The sequence below is a fragment of the Serinus canaria genome, chromosome 18 (genome assembly GCF_022539315.1).
Source record: "Serinus canaria isolate serCan28SL12 chromosome 18, serCan2020, whole genome shotgun sequence".
In the NCBI taxonomy this organism is placed as follows: Eukaryota; Metazoa; Chordata; class Aves; order Passeriformes; family Fringillidae; genus Serinus; species Serinus canaria.
In genome coordinates this window covers 6,357,655-6,374,386 of record NC_066331.1, presented here as the reverse complement: position 1 = coordinate 6,374,386, position 16,732 = coordinate 6,357,655, and the positions used below count along the sequence as shown (strand labels likewise).

At 47.9% G+C, this 16,732-nt stretch overlaps 1 protein-coding gene across 2 annotated transcripts; it reads right to left on the bottom strand.

The window, feature by feature from the left end:
• Window positions 1-125: 125 nt before the first annotated feature.
• NUP85 (nucleoporin 85) lies at window positions 126-11,110 on the bottom strand. 2 transcript variants are annotated; one of them, XM_050981397.1, is made up of 19 exons: window positions 10,883-11,108; window positions 10,661-10,754; window positions 10,411-10,573; window positions 9,996-10,066; window positions 9,620-9,663; window positions 8,817-8,886; window positions 7,901-8,022; window positions 7,443-7,577; window positions 7,006-7,128; window positions 6,550-6,681; window positions 6,063-6,169; window positions 5,715-5,798; window positions 5,479-5,544; window positions 4,832-4,983; window positions 4,624-4,741; window positions 3,217-3,317; window positions 1,581-1,732; window positions 928-1,014; window positions 126-308 (listed from the first exon to the last, which is right to left on the bottom strand). In XM_050981397.1, exons 1-19 carry the CDS (start codon window positions 10,913-10,915, stop codon window positions 207-209), a joined length of 1,956 nt encoding a protein of 651 aa, XP_050837354.1. In that variant the 5' UTR covers window positions 10,916-11,108; the 3' UTR covers window positions 126-206. The 2 variants fall into 2 exon arrangements, with proteins under 2 accessions (XP_050837354.1, XP_050837353.1); XM_050981396.1 differs by having other exon boundaries at window positions 10,411-10,754; window positions 10,883-11,110.
• Window positions 11,111-16,732: the final 5,622 nt, after the last annotated feature.

Below are 16,732 nucleotides of genomic sequence, written 5' to 3'. Positions count from 1 at the left end.
CCATGCTGGAGCAAGCAGCCATTTTGATGCAGGGCCTTCATAAAATGCAAAAAAAAAAAAAAAAAAAAAAAAAAAAAATCCTATGTAAAGTTGCTTTTGGAAGACAAGAACAAATGACCAAGCAATCTGCAAAACAAAACATTTATTCTTAGAAAAAGTCAGTTTATGTACAGCAAGCCCCAGAGGAAGAGAACACTCTGCAGTCTTCAAGACCCTTCCACGGTGCCTTCTTTGACGATGACTCGTGCGAGGTTCCGTGCAAGGGCAAGTCTCAGCATTTCCACTTTGGTTGTCTCAACATCATCATCCTGCAAGGGAGCAGAGCCTGGGTTAGGGGACTGCACACAGCGATGAGCTGGGGTCACTGTCTGTCTCAGGGTTGGGAAAGTGAAGATGCAGGTCAGTGAGAGGTATTTACCTGTTAGAGGGACCTCCTGAGAAGAGTAAAAGCTTCATTTCCTACCTAATAGCTCAACCCAAGACAGCACTGCCAACCTTTTCATTCCCTAGATGCTACAGGGCTTTGCATGGGCAGCAAATAGTTCCCTATTCTGTGCCTGGAATGCTCAGAGCCAGAGCTGCTGGATGGCAACACCTCAGCTCTTCGTTGCCCAGATAATGTGCAATTATTTATCTTGGAAAAGCATCACTGATGGTCCAGTGTTCCTACTCCTCATGTTCTGATGGTTTGCACTGGACCATCACTGATGGTCCAGTGCAAACCATCAGAACATGAGGAGTAGGAACACTCCTGCACTGGGTTCAGCCTCTTGTTGATGCTTCATTTGACTGCCCTGAACCCACTGTGCCAGTCTCTGGGACTTGGGCTGTTGCTCTCTTAGGAATATAAATGCAGAGTTTCCCTCCCTGGCCCTTCCCACGGCCCTCCTCGCTTCATTACCCAGTTGTCCTCAGAACTGGGACTACCTGGAATTTCTGCTTGTCTGGATTCCCTGCTGTCAGGTCTTCCAGGCATCGCATCAACTCGTAAGTCTGCTCTGCTGAAAATATGACCTGTGGAAATCAAAGTATTTACTGAAAAAGATCAAATTTAGAGACATCACATAAGCTGAAAATATAGTGCAGTTGAAGAGAATGCTTTTACACTCCCATAGCTCCATTCTGACCCCTGAAATTACAGGATCCAAGGATAATTCAGGCTGGATGGGACTTTGGGATGTCTCTAGTGCCACCTTCTGCATGAAGCAGGGTCAGCTATGAAGTCAGAGTGGCTGCACTGGGTCTGTAATTGCTGAATTATCCTTTTCTTGATGTGTCTTGAAGGAAGAACTCTGCTTATAAGCACCGGAACAACCTTTATGCCAAGTACCCAAAGGAGCTGAATACAGTGTGTGCTAAAATTACCAGAGCAGATGAATTCCACTGCTGCTGTTACAGCAGGGGACTGAAGTAGAGTCAATTTATCCCCTCCAGGGTCTCTGTGTGTTCCCACTGCTGGGACACTTGGAACTGCCACGGACAGGTCCGGCAGGATCAGGGAAGGAGGGTCACCACTCTGAGCTCCCTTGTCAGGAAAAAAGAAGAGGCCCCCTGAGGGGCTGTGTCGAGCAGGACCTCACCTCCTTCTGCTCCAGCAGCGGGAGCGCGTCGGTGAGCAGCGTCATCCAGAAGGAGCAGGGGGCGATGTGAGCCGTCATCAGCGTCAGCAGCAGCCGCGCCGCCTCCGCGAACCGCTTCTCCCCGTAGAGCCGGTGGAACTCCCGGTACTTCCCTGCCACAGGGTGGCGAAAACGGCATCAGCAACTGGGCCTTGGGAGATCCCTCTGCTCCCACAAAGAACTAAAATGCATGAAGGAAGGTGACAACAGAGCCTTCCTGAAAGGGCAGCCAAACCCTGCTGCTGTTCTAGGTGAGCTTCAGGGATTGCATCAGACTGGTCAGGGGCTGCTGCTGCCTCAGGCTGAGTGTCTGCAGGGGAGTAATGACCCAGTGGCTTAGAGGGAGAATGTCCTTTTTGAGGTCACAGAGTATCAGGAGGTCTGAAACGCTGCACTGTCTTGGTTGTTTAAATGGAAACTGGAATCTCTGTTAATAGGGAAAGTTCTGCATTTGCTAAGAATTAGTGAGATCAATATTCAGCATGAGAAGTGACTGAGGATAGAAATGGGGCTCATTCTGTATCCACTAATCTGTCACAATACTGGAAGTTAATGATTCCCATTCAGATTCACCTTGATTAATGCTTGAGCTCAAGGCAGAGACATGGGGAAGTTGTCCAGCAAAGATACACCAAAGGTTCTAAAAACCTTAAGGGAAAAACAGGCAGAAATACTTTCAGGATTTCAGGATTGTTTAGAAACAGCAGGAAGGAAAAGACTTCTCTGGGGCTGACAGTTACCAGATGATGCTGGGCATGCAGAGCTGTGGGATTACCAATTTGATAAGTAGTATTTAGCTTCTAGACCTAGCTTAGGATCAGCTTTAATGAAGGAAAATCCATTCCAGTTTTGCAAGCTGGACCAAGTGGAAACAGATAAAACTCATGCTCACCCCCCCCCATAAGGGTGGCATCAGTTAGAAGGGAGTCAGTCCAATGCTGACAGCTATTCCAAATTCCTATCAGATTCTGGTCTCTGAAATTGAGATTCCTACACACAGCATCAGAGAAATCAATTTCCTGTTTTGGTCCATGAATCAAAGGCCACAGAGCAGCTGAAGGCAGAGGGGCAGGTTACCACAGCCTGTCTTGTGCCAGGCAGGAGAAGGAAGCTGTGGTACCTGAAGGAAATGAGCTGGAGGCCCTCACTGTCTCTTGGCACAAGTGCTCAGTGAGAGGGCAGGGAGGGCTCTTGTTCCAGTGAGCTTGACTGGCACACTGAACCCACACACTGGAGACTGGTAAAATTATAACAAAGTCAACATAACTTAAACCAGTGGATTACTCTTCCAGTGGATTACCCCCTAAGGCAGCATTTGTTAGTATTTCAGAGTTTCTCAAGGTAGTGATACAGTCTGGAAAAAGAAGTTTGGAGTGTCAGGACTTGGGCCTGCCCTGCTCAGAGCAGAGCAGGAAGCTGATGTGAAGGCAGTGGTAAAGGCCACCCCTGGTACAAGCTGCATCCCAAACCACATTCACCATTTGCTTTCCCCTCATCACTAAACCAGGAGCCAGCCAGATGGAAGAAAGCATAAATCCAAGTAATAGCATGGAGTTCTCCATAGCAGACCAGTATGGACACTGTAGACAGCTCTCACCAAGGAATGTGAGCCGGTCACTGAGCAGCATGGACGGGCCCAGATTGTCAATGAGGTCCAGGTCAGAGAAACACCCCTTTTCACAATAGTCCTTAAGGAATCTGGGGAGAAAGTGGAACACAATGAAAGCTTAGAGGGGAGGACATCATCCACATCTATTCTGTGCCTCCTAATCCCTTCCCAGAAAACTTGACTGGACAGCTCAGTTCCATCTTAATGAACCTCCCCAAGGGTTTCAGAAGTTGTCAAACACTCCCTGGAAGTGGCCAAAGAACTGGTGTAATGTACATTTAACAGACACTTCATTGATTCTTCTGCATTCTGTGGTAGTTGAGATCTATTTTTTAAAAGGAGTAAATGAAGGAAGGCAGGCAGGAAGCTGAGGCTGATGGATGCATAACTAACACTCTCAGATCATAACAAAAGCTCTGTTTTTCAGCTGTGTAAAAAAGTTGATAAGCAGCAGGAACAAAAACAATGCTAAAAGCTTTTCAACTGTTTTGTCACAGCCTCCATTATGCTACTTTCTGCAGAGCTGCTTCCTGTGATTTTTTTTTCATCCTTCTGTTGAAGGAAATGTAATGATTCCCACTCCCTCAAATAACAAACAAGAAAACCCCCCAAACCTCAGATTAGCAATCTCTTACCACTCATTTTGCCAGTGTTGAAGACAGAGTGTTGTCTGGCCACCTACCCAGAGTGTAATTTTAAAATTATACTCTAACTATGCAGGACTGGTCTCTGCCTATTTCCAATTAGCAAAACCCACACGACATGGATTGTTAGAGATTATAAAGCATAAAGAGTTGCCAGAGCTTTTGCTGAGGCCTGAGCAAGTGTCAGTATTGTCCTCACTTTGATAACAACCCTCCCACTCCAGAAAAGGTCAGGGAATTTTGAGAGGCTCATACAAAGCCAGAGACACAATAAAATCACTCATTGATACAAATTTTTAGTAGAAATGGTGGCTTAAGTGACTCCTACTGGCTTGTTTGGAGGTGAGGTGAACTTGATTATAAATAATCTGCTGAATAAAGCACAGGTAAGGACTGTCCTCCACCCAAATCAGCCCCCTGGGTCACTGTCCAGCCCATCAAATAGCTTTGTCACAGCAAGTGAAGGGCAGAGGACAGAAGCTGTTAAAAGAAATGTTTATCCAAGTAAGGTCTAAGGGGGTTGGACTCTCAGATAAAGTCAATCTGTTTTGTCTCTAGATGTCAGGAGGGAAAACAACACAGGGAAGGCACAGCTGGCGGTACTGCAGGGGACAGCACCCAAGAGTGTTGTTTGCTGGTCCAGAAGAAGGTGCCTGGCCCCTCCTGCAGCACTGGGAGCTTTCCTGGCCTTTGACACAGCAGCCACCTTGCTGCTGTCCCCCCCAGGCTGGGAGCTGCTGCTCAGCCTCACCGGTCCGAGATGAGGGTGGCAAATGCCGCGTCCTTGGCTCGGATGCTCCAGGACAGGGCCGAGCCCAGGCGGTTGTTCCGCAGAGCCTTCATGGCCATGATCTTACAGATGCTGCGCACTGGGGGGAAACACAGCAAAGGAGGGCAAGAATTAGTGTCAGTGGGTTCAGCTGGACTACTGATAAACAGGGAGACTGAAAATGCACCACCTTGTTCATGCATCTGCCTCTGCTCACAGATCCTCAGCACCTTGAGGGCCTTCTGCTCCGTGCTGAGTGGGATGCGCTCGATGTGCAGCTCCAGGTACACCCGGCCGTACTCCGGGCAGTGGTCAAAGTAATCCACCCCCAGCTGCCACAGGCTGAGAGAGGGGAGAAATCACCACCATTCCAACCCTAGAAATCTTGAATGAGCACAACAGTAAAGCCCAGCACAACAGTAAAGCCCCAAGGAGAATCTGAGCCTGCATTATTAACCGTTAGCTGTGATTAACTTTACATTCAGTCCTGAAATGGCTTTTCCTTTCTACCTCATGCCAGTTCCCTGTAACATAACTTTGGAATGCCACGACTTTGGAATATGTGCAGCTGGTGCAGCTTCAGTGCAAGGCACTCTGCACAGTGGCAGGCGTGGCTGTGCCCAGGTCATGGGGTGTGAAGAGTTCTAACAGACAGCTTTTGTCTCCATTCAGGAAGGGAAATGTGCCAATCTTGTACAAACCCTGAGGGACACCTCTGCTGAAATTCTAACAGTGGCTGCTCTTAGTTTTGCCCTTTTACTTCATGAACATGCAGTTATTTTTTTTGGCTGCCTCAGTCTAAGTCTGTCCTATAAGTAATAAAACAAAAGGTGATACCTGTGATGGGAGAAGAGTCCCGAGGCATATTCCAGCAGGAGAAATTCACGCATATTTGAACCAAAACTGGGGGGAAAGAGAGCAAATATCCAGATATTATTATTTGCATCTCACTGGAAAAATCTGATGACTTTATTTCACAAGTACTGTCAATTTCTGCAGCATGTTTCCTTTTGCCCCCCCCCCCCCAGGCTATCTTAGTTAGCTTTATTCAAATAATGCAAATAAATACTTACTAGAGATTGTGAGACTGCAGGAGTTTGCAGTGATCCAACAGGTCAGTCAGATGAGCCACAAACCACCAGTTGCTCAGGACAATGCTGTATTTGAAGCAAAAGAAAAAACTAAGCCTAACACTGCCAGGGAGTGTGTCAGGTTTTCCACAGCATTTCTTACCACCAATACACAGCTCTGTTACAGTCCAAGGTCTGGCTGCAATCTCCCAGACCCAATGGAATACTTTTAATTGCTGCCAGCTTCACTTGGCAAGGATGACTGGGGCTCTGTATCCATACCCCCACCCCAAATACACAGAAGCAATACTGTAGAACTAGAAATCCCTTAAAAAACCCTTAAAACTCAACCTGCATTCCTTGATCACTTGATGCATCTCAAATTCAAAGGCTGCCATTAAAATCATGTCTAGAGGCTCAGGGCTGCTCTCTCCACCCAGGAACAGGTCCATACTAGACTGTGGAATGAGATGACAAGACATAAATGCTGAAGCAAGACATTTGTTTGGATGTAGCAGTTATTTTATAGGAAATAATAGGTCATAGATGTTGAACACATTAGCAAAATGGAATTTTCCTCAATGTAGCATAGGGGACTGGAAAAACAATTTGCAGGAACAAGACTAGCAACGTTATGACACTGAGAAGCGACCCATTCAAAAATGGGTCTTCAACAATTATTTGTCAATTTTATCACTCTCCCAGTCCTTTCACAAACTCCAGACAACATCTTACAGGCATCTGGTTGCTGTAAGACTTTTCCCTATGTTTTTCTTTCAGTGTAGTAACCCTTTAGTGCTTGCAACAGTGGAGAATATTAGAATATTTTATTTCCTACCTGTGCATAGAAACGCAGCTCCATCGGCTTCACCGTTGGGTGGGAATACAGGAGCCGGGTGACGAGGAAGTGATACCAGGTGGTCATGAGCTCCTTCTTCTCCAAAATGGCATCCTCATCTCCCAGCAGGATCTAATGGGACAAAAACACAGCAGGAATACTGCACACTCAGTGATGGACACAGCTGCACTCCAGCTCTCCAGAGGCATTACTTCTGTTCTGCAAAGGTGAGGATTTATTCAAAATTACATAACAAAGATCATTCTCACAGCTCAGTTTCCAAATCAGCCTGAGGACCTTGGACAGGGAGAGAAACCCAACTGCCCAGGCTGGCAAACCATCAACAGAGGACAGGAGACATTAAGGTTACTAATGGCTACACTGGGCTCCTGAAACCCACAAGGATAGATTTAATACTTTAGTCCAAAGTTTCCTTTGTTCCCAACAAAAACACACCTTGCAGATGGACTCCATGTGGGGATTGGAAGCAAAAGTTCCATCCTGTAGATACCGTTGACATTCCTCGTGCCAGTGCTGCCACTTCAGCTCCAGCTCTGTCAATGTCTGGGTGTTGCCAAGCTGAACAGAGGAAATAAAGGAATACAGGGAATAAAGGAAACACGAAGTCAAATTACACCAGCCTTTTGGGCCAAACTCACAGTCACTCCTGATAAAAAGCTAAACAAGAGGCTGCCTGTCATCTTTCTATGTTGATGTAACACCTAACAGACTTTTATCTGAATTTTTGGGTCATTGGGGAATTCAAGAACACAAATATTGTTACTGTAAAGGAGTAAGACTGAGATGTTCTAAAGGGGAACAAACTGTTACAGGGGACAAAACCAGGGGGCTTTTTCCAACAAACTACATGAAAAAACACATTTTGTACATACACTGGGCACAGGCATCTTCTTCATAAAGTCATCCAAGATTTTGTACATGTTCATGGATGCGGGATTGGCACTGGCTTCCTTGGAGAGCAGGTGCCGTGCTTCGTCCATCCGGCCTTGGAGCACAAAGACATCCACCTGCAAAAACCCCCTGTCCGTGAGCTCCACACTAGGCAAGATTATGGAGCACCCAGGAAAGGGATCACAGGGGCATTTTAACCTGTAATTCAGGCAAGGGAAGTGGAGTTGAAATGTTTAAACTGTAGGCACTGCTAATTCAAGTAACAGTGTAAGGCTTGACCTCTATGGGTCATGAAGGATGAGGATGGAATGAGAATGGCTTCATCCTAAAGCCTACATAGGCAGACAGCAATGAGGTGTCGTGTCCAGCAGGAAAGAGGAAGGTAAAGCACAGACATGAATTCCTGTTGTTTAAGAATATTCCAGGTGGTGATACTCACCACGTTCCAGAAGAGCTTGTGTTTGGATGGACTCTCACTGCTCAGAACTTCCCGGACCATGCTGTCCACGTCACACACATGGAGCCGCACCCAGTCCAGGAGGCGCAGCAGGAGGGGCCCAGCTGTGCAGACAGATTTCCCTCTGTCAGTTCCCAGTGTTTGTTCCCAAACTGCTCTCACACATTTTGTCACAGTTTGACATCACTAGATGAGATTTACTGACTGGATTTCTACCTGCCACCCCCAAATTACAGAGTTCCTTAAGCAAAGAGGCCCTGAGAGCACCCAGCCTCTGGCAGGTTTTCCTGGGGCAACATGGTCCAGCAGAAAACCCAAACTTGGAAAAAATAAAAAGTGAGTGATCCAGATCATAAATCTCATAATGCCAAGAGACAAACAGAATATTTCTGTTTATTTTAGCATCATTTCATTATTACTAACTGAATACGAGAAAGAAATTCGGCACTAGGTGATTAATTTAGATTAAGTAATCTATAACTTGTGAATCTCTCCTGAATTCCGGGACTGTGTAAGTAGTACATTTGCTTGCATAATATTATTTCCCTCAAAAATTATTTTCTACTTTAAAATGCCAGTGTAAACAGACTGACTTCAAAAACAGCAACCTAAAGTTAAAGGAGTTGTATCGGATATGTGTAAATGTCAACCTTTCTGACAAAGAACCAATTTAAAACAGAGTGAGGAAGAAAAGAAGGCAAACTGAATAACTTGACATAATTCAGTATAAAGAATGCAATTAGCTGAGGCAGAAGTGGTATTAAAAGGCTTATTGACACTCTGCATATCTTTTAAACATTAAACTATGACACAGTGAATATGATACACATTTTAAACAAACTAATATACAAAGTACAAAACTCCATCAGTCTTTACACGAGGATAGTTCCTGGCTCACCTGTAGCTGCTTCCACAAACAGAATCTCACACAGGTTCCAGATCAGCTCCATTGCAGAGAGAATGGAAACCTGAAGGAAAGCAGGGCCAAGTTTCAGAGCTAGTCATTATTCCAGTTTGGTTTTTTAACCACACAAAGGCATCTGCTGTCCACAGCAATCAGTTCTTACAGAGAAATATCATACTGACGGCTCAGAGATAAAAATTAAAAGACACAGGCCAAAATTTCACACTTTTTTTTGGTCAGAAAACACTGACACTGTGTAATGAAATGCAGCAATAATCTGTCACCAGTGAGCAACCTAACTGGTCTTATTTTCAGCCTTTCTGCACTTTTAAGACTCAATACAAACATCAAATGAAGAAAGAACAGCCAACATCACTGCAGCTGCTAGGAGAAAACTGGTGTGAGCACTCTGCTCCTCCCAGGACACTCCTGTGAATCTGACAGCTCACCATTAACACCCAGAGGTTGCTATGAGGCTCAGATGCAGCTGATTGGAATCTGAGAGTTTGAGAGATGAAATACCACACAGCAAGTCTGAAATTTTTCTTGTCAGCTTTGGGATGACAAGAAAATATCACATCTACAACAGCAAATATGTTTACATGGCAGTGAATTGAGGTGTTGGGCATTTTTATTGTTTTAGAAGTACAGGAATTAACTATTCCATTTATTCTTGGTCTTGAACTGTGTCTCACATACAAGGCAGAGTTAAATCTGAACCGCCTCATGCCGCAGTGGCAGCCTGGTGAATTCACAAGCCAGTAATCCACGTTCAACCTGACAGGACTGCAGATTACCTGAGTGCTGTACTGGCCTTGCAGGGCAGGGTCCCGGGTCGAAACTGAGGGAAAAATAAGGAAAAGTCAAAGAGCAACATATTTACATCTGACAGCCACTTCTGAGCTTTGATAGCTTTCCATATATCTGCCACATGAGATATGAAAATGCTGGAAGTCCCCAGAAAATCAGTTACAATACAGTGGGAAAAAACCAGTCTGTGACCAGATTTACAAACCAACTAGGAAATCCCCAGAATGGAAACAGAGTCTTGATAATTACTGAAACCTACACATGCTATTGTACAGCAATTGCAGTAAGTTATCATTACAATCCTACTTTCATAATTGCAACTGGTGCTTCCTTTTCCTGCAGTAAGAGAACGAACAAACTTACCAGCTGCCTGGTGCATGTCCTCCATGCAGGCTCTTATCACTGACCGGTAGTTTTTACTCACTTGAACCAATCTGCCAAACACAAAGACTTTGGTTGGAGGGAGCTGTTGGAGTTTTAGTGTTATGCCCCCATAGCCTTGCAAGTTTCCCTGCAGCAGCAACTCCCACTACCTGGGTGGATCCATCTGGAATCAGTGAGACCGTGCCACACTCTACCAGCGTAGTTATTGGAAGGATCGGAGCTTTGATTTGTAAAATCCCCCCAAAATTCTATATGCCCCGCTGCTGATTCCAGAGCTAGTAAAAGCAGCCTGGCCAACGGCACTTGCCTCACCGGAGGCGTTTATCAGCTCTTGGTGCTGGTCCCCAGCTGGAGAAGGGGCAGCCGCTGCCTCCCACTCTCCCCACCCACTCACTGCGCCTTCCGCGACTTCCCAGCCAGCTCCTCCTCGCTCCGCTGCAGCCCCATGAAAATCCCGTGCGACTCGTTGAAGAGTTTCCGCAGGGTGTGGATGTAAATGTCCTGGTCCCTGCGGACCACGAAGACGCGGGAGGAGCTCGGTGCTCCATCCCCGGTACCTGCAACAGAGTCCGTCAGCGCCCGGGCAGCAGCGCCCGCCCTGCCCTCACCCCAGAATCGGGACGGGCATGGGGAGCGGGACCCACCTGCGCGGCTGAAGAGAGTCTCGCACACCAGCACCTCCGCGGGGCCCCAGGCGAAGCAGAGCTGCCGGGCCGAAGGGTCCACGCCCGGCACCACCTGTGGGGGGACGGTGTCCGTCAGCGGCGCCCGCGGCCCCGCACCGCCCGCGGCCCCGCACCGCCCGCGGCCCCGCACCGCCCGCGGCCCCGCAGCCCCCGGCCTTGCCCTGTCCGCCCATCCCGCACCACAAGCGGCGGCTCCGTGTCCAGCTCGTCCATGGCGGCGGCCGCGCTGCTCCCGCTCCCGCCCGCCGGGGCTCCGGAGGCCCCTCCGGGCTGCCCGCGCCGCCGCCTGCGCGCCCTGAGCCCCTGCCCGGCTCGGCCGCTGCTGCCTCAGCGGAGCCGCCGCCCGGGGACGGGAGAGGACACGGAGAGACCGTGGGTCTCCGCCAACTCGGAGCAGGCACCACCGCTCTCCCCGGAAGCGCCGCCCGTTCTCGAGGCCCCGCCGGGGCGGGACGGGCACCGCTCCGCCCCCGCCCGAGCCGCCGTCCCGGAGGGCCGGGACGGGCGGGGACTGCTCCGAGCGGGCGGGATGGGATGGGATGGGATGGGATGGGATGGGATGGGATGGGATGGGATGGATGCCACCCCATCACAACCTGCCTCATTTTCTTGTCAGGACAGATTCAGTGCTGGGTGGGAGCATTGCTGGCCCGAGGTGAGTAGTGCAGTGATGTAGTTGGTCAGTCAGCATTCACAGATTCAGTGAATAGGTCAAGCTGGAGGGACCACAAACTCAGGTCCAAATTCCCTGCTCCAGCAGGCTAATCTCAGAGTGCATGGCACTGGATTGTGTCCAGACAGTTCTGGAATATCTCCAGTGAGGAAGACCCCACACCCTGTCTGATCTCTGTCCAAGTGCACAGTCACTAGCATAGTGCTGTTTTCATGCTCACTTCATTGACTGATTGCTGTGTAACAACCCATGTCTCCTATTTCTTTATGCATGTACAACACATGCAGGCTGAGAAGCCTTTGGGATGTTGAAGATGATGCTGTCTGGAGCTCTTGGGCATTAATAAAGCTGACAAATCAAATTATGTGCTCTGACTTCAGTGAGTTCCCTGCAGGTTGGGGAAGAACTTGTAATGAAGCAGGATCGAAGCAGGAAGAACTGCCACTCACTCACTCATGGTCCAGGAGGAGGTCGATATCCCCTGGATACCGGGCAGAGGTGCCTTCTGAGGCTGCTGGAGGTGAATCACCTTTCTGTTAACACTGGGAGCTCACCTACCATGGCATTCAACTCAATAACCTGGTGTGATAAAACACTAACAGCATCCTGCTCCTCCCATTCTGCTCTCCTTCCCACTTCTGTGTGCTCCTCACATTTTGCCTGTCCTAGCCAATAAGCAAGTTCTTCAGCAATCTACTTTTTAAGACAAGTATTAGCAGTGCAGCTTTGCTGGTTGTACAGCTGGAACCAGTCCCTCCTAGGCTGGTGCCTTCCCAGGATGCTCACTAAAAATTAACTTTTCAAGATAATGTAAATCATTTGCTGTCCTTGTATGACAAATGCTGCAACACTCCATGGCTAAATTGCCATTTTTTACTTATCAGCTGCTGCATCCATCATTTCCAATAAAAATAAAGCCAGCAGTTATCTCTGGGAAGAGCATGTCATGTAACCAATCATGCTGAGAAAAGGAAGTGGTGTCTGCTCAGGTCAGAAGGAATAAATTTTTGCAGGTAGAACAAATTAAACATTCTGAAAGCTGCTTGAAAAACTGAAGATTCATCAATTTTAAACCTCTTACTGTTTATCATGAGTAAGGGTCTGTGTTTTGTTATTTGAAGATGTGCCTGTATTTAAATCTCTGCTATACAAAGTCAAATTCACCTACTGTCTTACACAATGGTGCTGCTCAGCGCTGCAGACTTCTGAGGATGTTAGTGGGCATTCCTACATCCAGAATACCAGTCCACACATCTCTAAAAGGCTCTAGATGCAAATCAAAACCGGATGTCTGAAAACCCAGGAGAATGAGGCCTCCTGCCACTGTTCCTCAAGGCTAAGGTGCTGCTTTTATAACTGCAGCAGTTTCTTGTGAGTGGCAGAATATATTTAGAATATCCGTGTAATACTGTGTAGAGATCCACCATGTGGGAGGTGGATCTAGGAGTGGGACAGTGTCCTCTGCTGCTCCCAGGTCCATCTGTGTGAAGAGACACAGAAAGCTGGAACTCTTTGATCTTCTCCTGCTGTCTCTTGGCACACAGAGTCCACTTTGCTCACTCCCTAAAAGGGTCTGTGGCATTTCATATCCGCAGCATCTGTTGTTCTTAAATGGATGATTCCTGTGGAAATCATCTTGGGAAAGGTGAGTTTTAGTATGAAATCTTGACATTTTTTAGTCCTCTTGAACACTGGCTGGAGGTCTGCTCATATCTAGAAGGGAAACCTTCCTGCTCACCTCTCAAGGAGGCTTCTGTGCCTCTCCAGTCCATATAATTGAGCAGAATTGGGAATTTCCATGTCAGCGTGGAACTTCACATTGCTCAGAAAGGCTCTGGAGTATGGGCTGTGGGTCCAGCAAGGAAAGCAAAGAGAAATTGTGTGGTTTACAGTCAGGATAAAAAGAGAAAAAAAAAAAAAGGTCTGATGAGGATAGGAGTTACTACCTTATGAAATAGGAGGTTTGGAAGCTATTTGAGGAACGGAGGGAATGATCAAGCATCATGAACAGGGAAGGCACAGCACAGGCAGGGCTGCAGGCAAAAGGTATTTTCTATTCCCAGGGCTAAGCCAGAATTAATGAATCCTGAGTAAAGCACTCAGAGCACTCTGAGCCAGTCACCGGACATACTCATTCACACCTCCAGATTACTGTGTGCTTTCAGTACTTGCCTTGGACTCAGTGCAAAATGACACCCAGTTTTAAAGGGGCTGGAGTAAGTTTTGTAAGCTGATGCTGATGAGCAGGAGCACACACCTTCTGCCTGTAGCTGCTTTGGTGTCAGAAAACAGACTGTTTTAAAATCCCAGCATGAAGAGCATATATATGGAATGCCTATGTTCTTCATCAGAGGGTGGAGAATTAAGCCAAAGATATTTCTTCCTGATAAAACTGCAGTAAAAGAATGAAACAAAGTATGGAAATATTTTAAGAAAAAACATGTAAATTTTTTTCCTCCCAGAGATGGAATTTCTCAGGAGTTCTCACTGTGACGTTTCCCCATTCACTTCCCTTCAGCTTGGTGCATTGAAGAGGAGGAGCTCAGAGGGACAAAAAGCTTTGCTCTGCTCCCCTCTGCTGCAGCCCGGACCCTGCAGGAGTGGGGCCTTTGTAGTTCCCAGTGTGGCTTTGTGTTTCCCGCTGCTCACTCCCAGTGCTGCTGTCTGGCCAGTTCCTTTGCAGGTTTGAGGACTGATTATTGTCAGCTCCAGTTTCTTCAGTTGCTATGTGAAAAGAAAAGCCACACAGAGATGAGGTTTGTATAAACCTGCTCTGTGATTTGGGATCTGTTTGATTGGTGGTGAGACCAGTGCTGGTGCAGCTGAAGCCATTTTCAGCTTTTCTGAGCACATCTAACTCCCATATGTTCTCACAAATTCTAGAGTATTTTCCTGTCTTTTTAGCACACTTGTTCTATTTGTGATGCTGCCTTAATGTGTCTCACTTGGTGCCATTCCTGCCTTCAGTTCTTTCATGCCACACTCAGGCCTTGGCCAGTTTCATCTCACCTTCCCAAAATATCCTCCTCCTGGGCCAGCAGCACAGGGATCTTCAAGGAGGGAGGGGGAAGTGACAAGAACAAAATACAACAGGACCATCAAGCCCCATGATACCCTTCGACACTTTTCTGTGATGTTGCATCATCACTAAAAATAGAACTAAAGATCCATTGCAAATCACAACACATCTTTAGTTGTGTGAAGAATACCATGGGTTTGTAGTTTTGCTTTAAAAAGCCAGGGATGAGATAGAAGGGTGGGGATTGGGGTGCTTTGTTTCCTTGTTCTCACTAGTAATTCTAGTTCTTAGTGGTGATGATCGACTTGAAAAGGTCCAAACCAAGTTGCCCATTGCTTTCCACAACTCAAATGAAAGGAGAAGGGAGATCATAGGAGCCTGAGGCATCACACATGAAGGGGGATTTGGGTAGAAGTACATGGTCTTCCTAGCCAGGGTGCTTCTCACCTCCCAGTACCTTAAGCAAACAGAAACATAATAGCATGAGTAATTAAACACAGAGAAAACAGGCAGGATCAACTGATTATCTTTTGATGAAAAATCAAGTAAACTGACACAGGTAGGAGTGGAAAGCAGAGCTCAAAGGATGATCTCTTTGAATCACAGTCACAATTTGAAACAGCATCTGTTGCCTTCTTGGGTCAAACTGAACAAGTCTCTGTCTGGGATTTTTTTCAGAATTGACTCACTAAGACTATTCAGGAGGAGTAAAATACTAAAACTAAAAGGTTCTATGAAATTTCAGGCAAAATTTTGGACTACAAGGGATTGTAAAAGACCACTGCTCATGTTTTGTGGAAGCTCAGGTGGCTATCTGGGACATCTTCCTGCCTCATGGCTGTGCCATTTTCTCAAGTGAGGACTCAGATAAAGGTTTGGCTTCAGCTTCTTCTCCCCAGTTGGTTTTACTCTTCTGCAATTTCCAGAAAATGGCAGGAAAAATCCAATCTGTGCTCAGAAGGAGAGAGCTGGAATGTGAAGTAACATGATAAAGGCAGAGCAGAGGACCAGAACTGACAGTGAAAAGCAAGTCTGCAGCTCTGCCTGTAAGTGAAAATTTCTCTTCAGTCAATATTTCACTATGTCAGCAGTTTATTCTGGACAAGGAACATCTCTGAAATGGTGCAGAAAGTTTTGTCCTGCCAGGAGCAGGGGATGTGTGACCACACGGCCACCTTGGTGTCATGACTGAGTGCTCCCCCACTGGGAGCAGTGCCAGTGTGGAGTGATGCCCACCTGGAAAATACATCCCTGGGGGATCAACAGGGATCATTTCAGTGATGTTTCTTTTCCATCTACATGATGTAGAGAAGCATTTGATGCCACCACAAATGATGGTGGCAAGTGTAACGATGATAAAAGGTACAGGAACTGTTTTGTGTGAACCTGTGAAATCTCTGGAGTTATTGAGAATTTCCTCCTCCCATTGGAATGAACTTTAAGAAATCACATAATTGGTGGCTCTGATTTATGTGGAGTAATTGTTGGGGTGCTGCAGGCGCTCAGTTCCTTCACAGACATGGCATCTCTTCCAGGAAAACCCTTCCTCACAGGGACAGCCCAGGGTGTTGGGGGTCTGCCACACTATCATTGTCCTCCATACCACAGTGAGGGGCACAAGCAGGAGGGAGAGATTTGATGAGGCAGGGACGAGGGAGATCACAGAACCACAGCATCAACGAGATTGGAAAAGGCCTCTGAGATCAGCGAGTTCAACCTGTGCCCCAACACAACTTTTGTCAACCAAACCACGGCACTGAGTGCCACGTCCACTCTTCCCCTAAACACCTCCAGGGACAGGGACTCACCACCTGCCTGGGCGGCCCGTTCGACAGGGAAGATGTGTGTGCAAAGAACACCGTGCGAGGTACTGAGGGGGCACTGAGGGGGCTGTGGCAGGCGGCCCAGCGGTACTGAGGAGATTTGAGGACGTTTAAGATTTGAGGGGGCCAAGGATGCTGGAGATGACTAGGGGAAGTTCTGTTCGGGAAGGGTACGGTGCGAGGCGCGGTGGCGCTGAGGGCGGCCCGGCGGCCATTTTGCGAAGGACAATGCCCGCCGCGCGGGGCGGGGCAGGGGCGCGCGCACGCAGCGCGCGGGCAGCGCGGCCGCGGGCGCGCGCGCACTTCCCCTCCCGCTGCCGCCGCCGCGTTATGTAACGGCCGCGGGGCGCGCGCGCGCTCCCTTCGCGGCCCCTTCCCCCTCCCTTCCGCCTCACCCCCCCCAGCTCGGGCCTAGCTCCGCCCATCCCCCGCGCGCCGGGGCCCAATGGGCGGCGGGAACGCGCCCGGGGGGGAGGGGAGAGCGCGGCGGGCGCGCGCACGCACAGCCGCGGGGC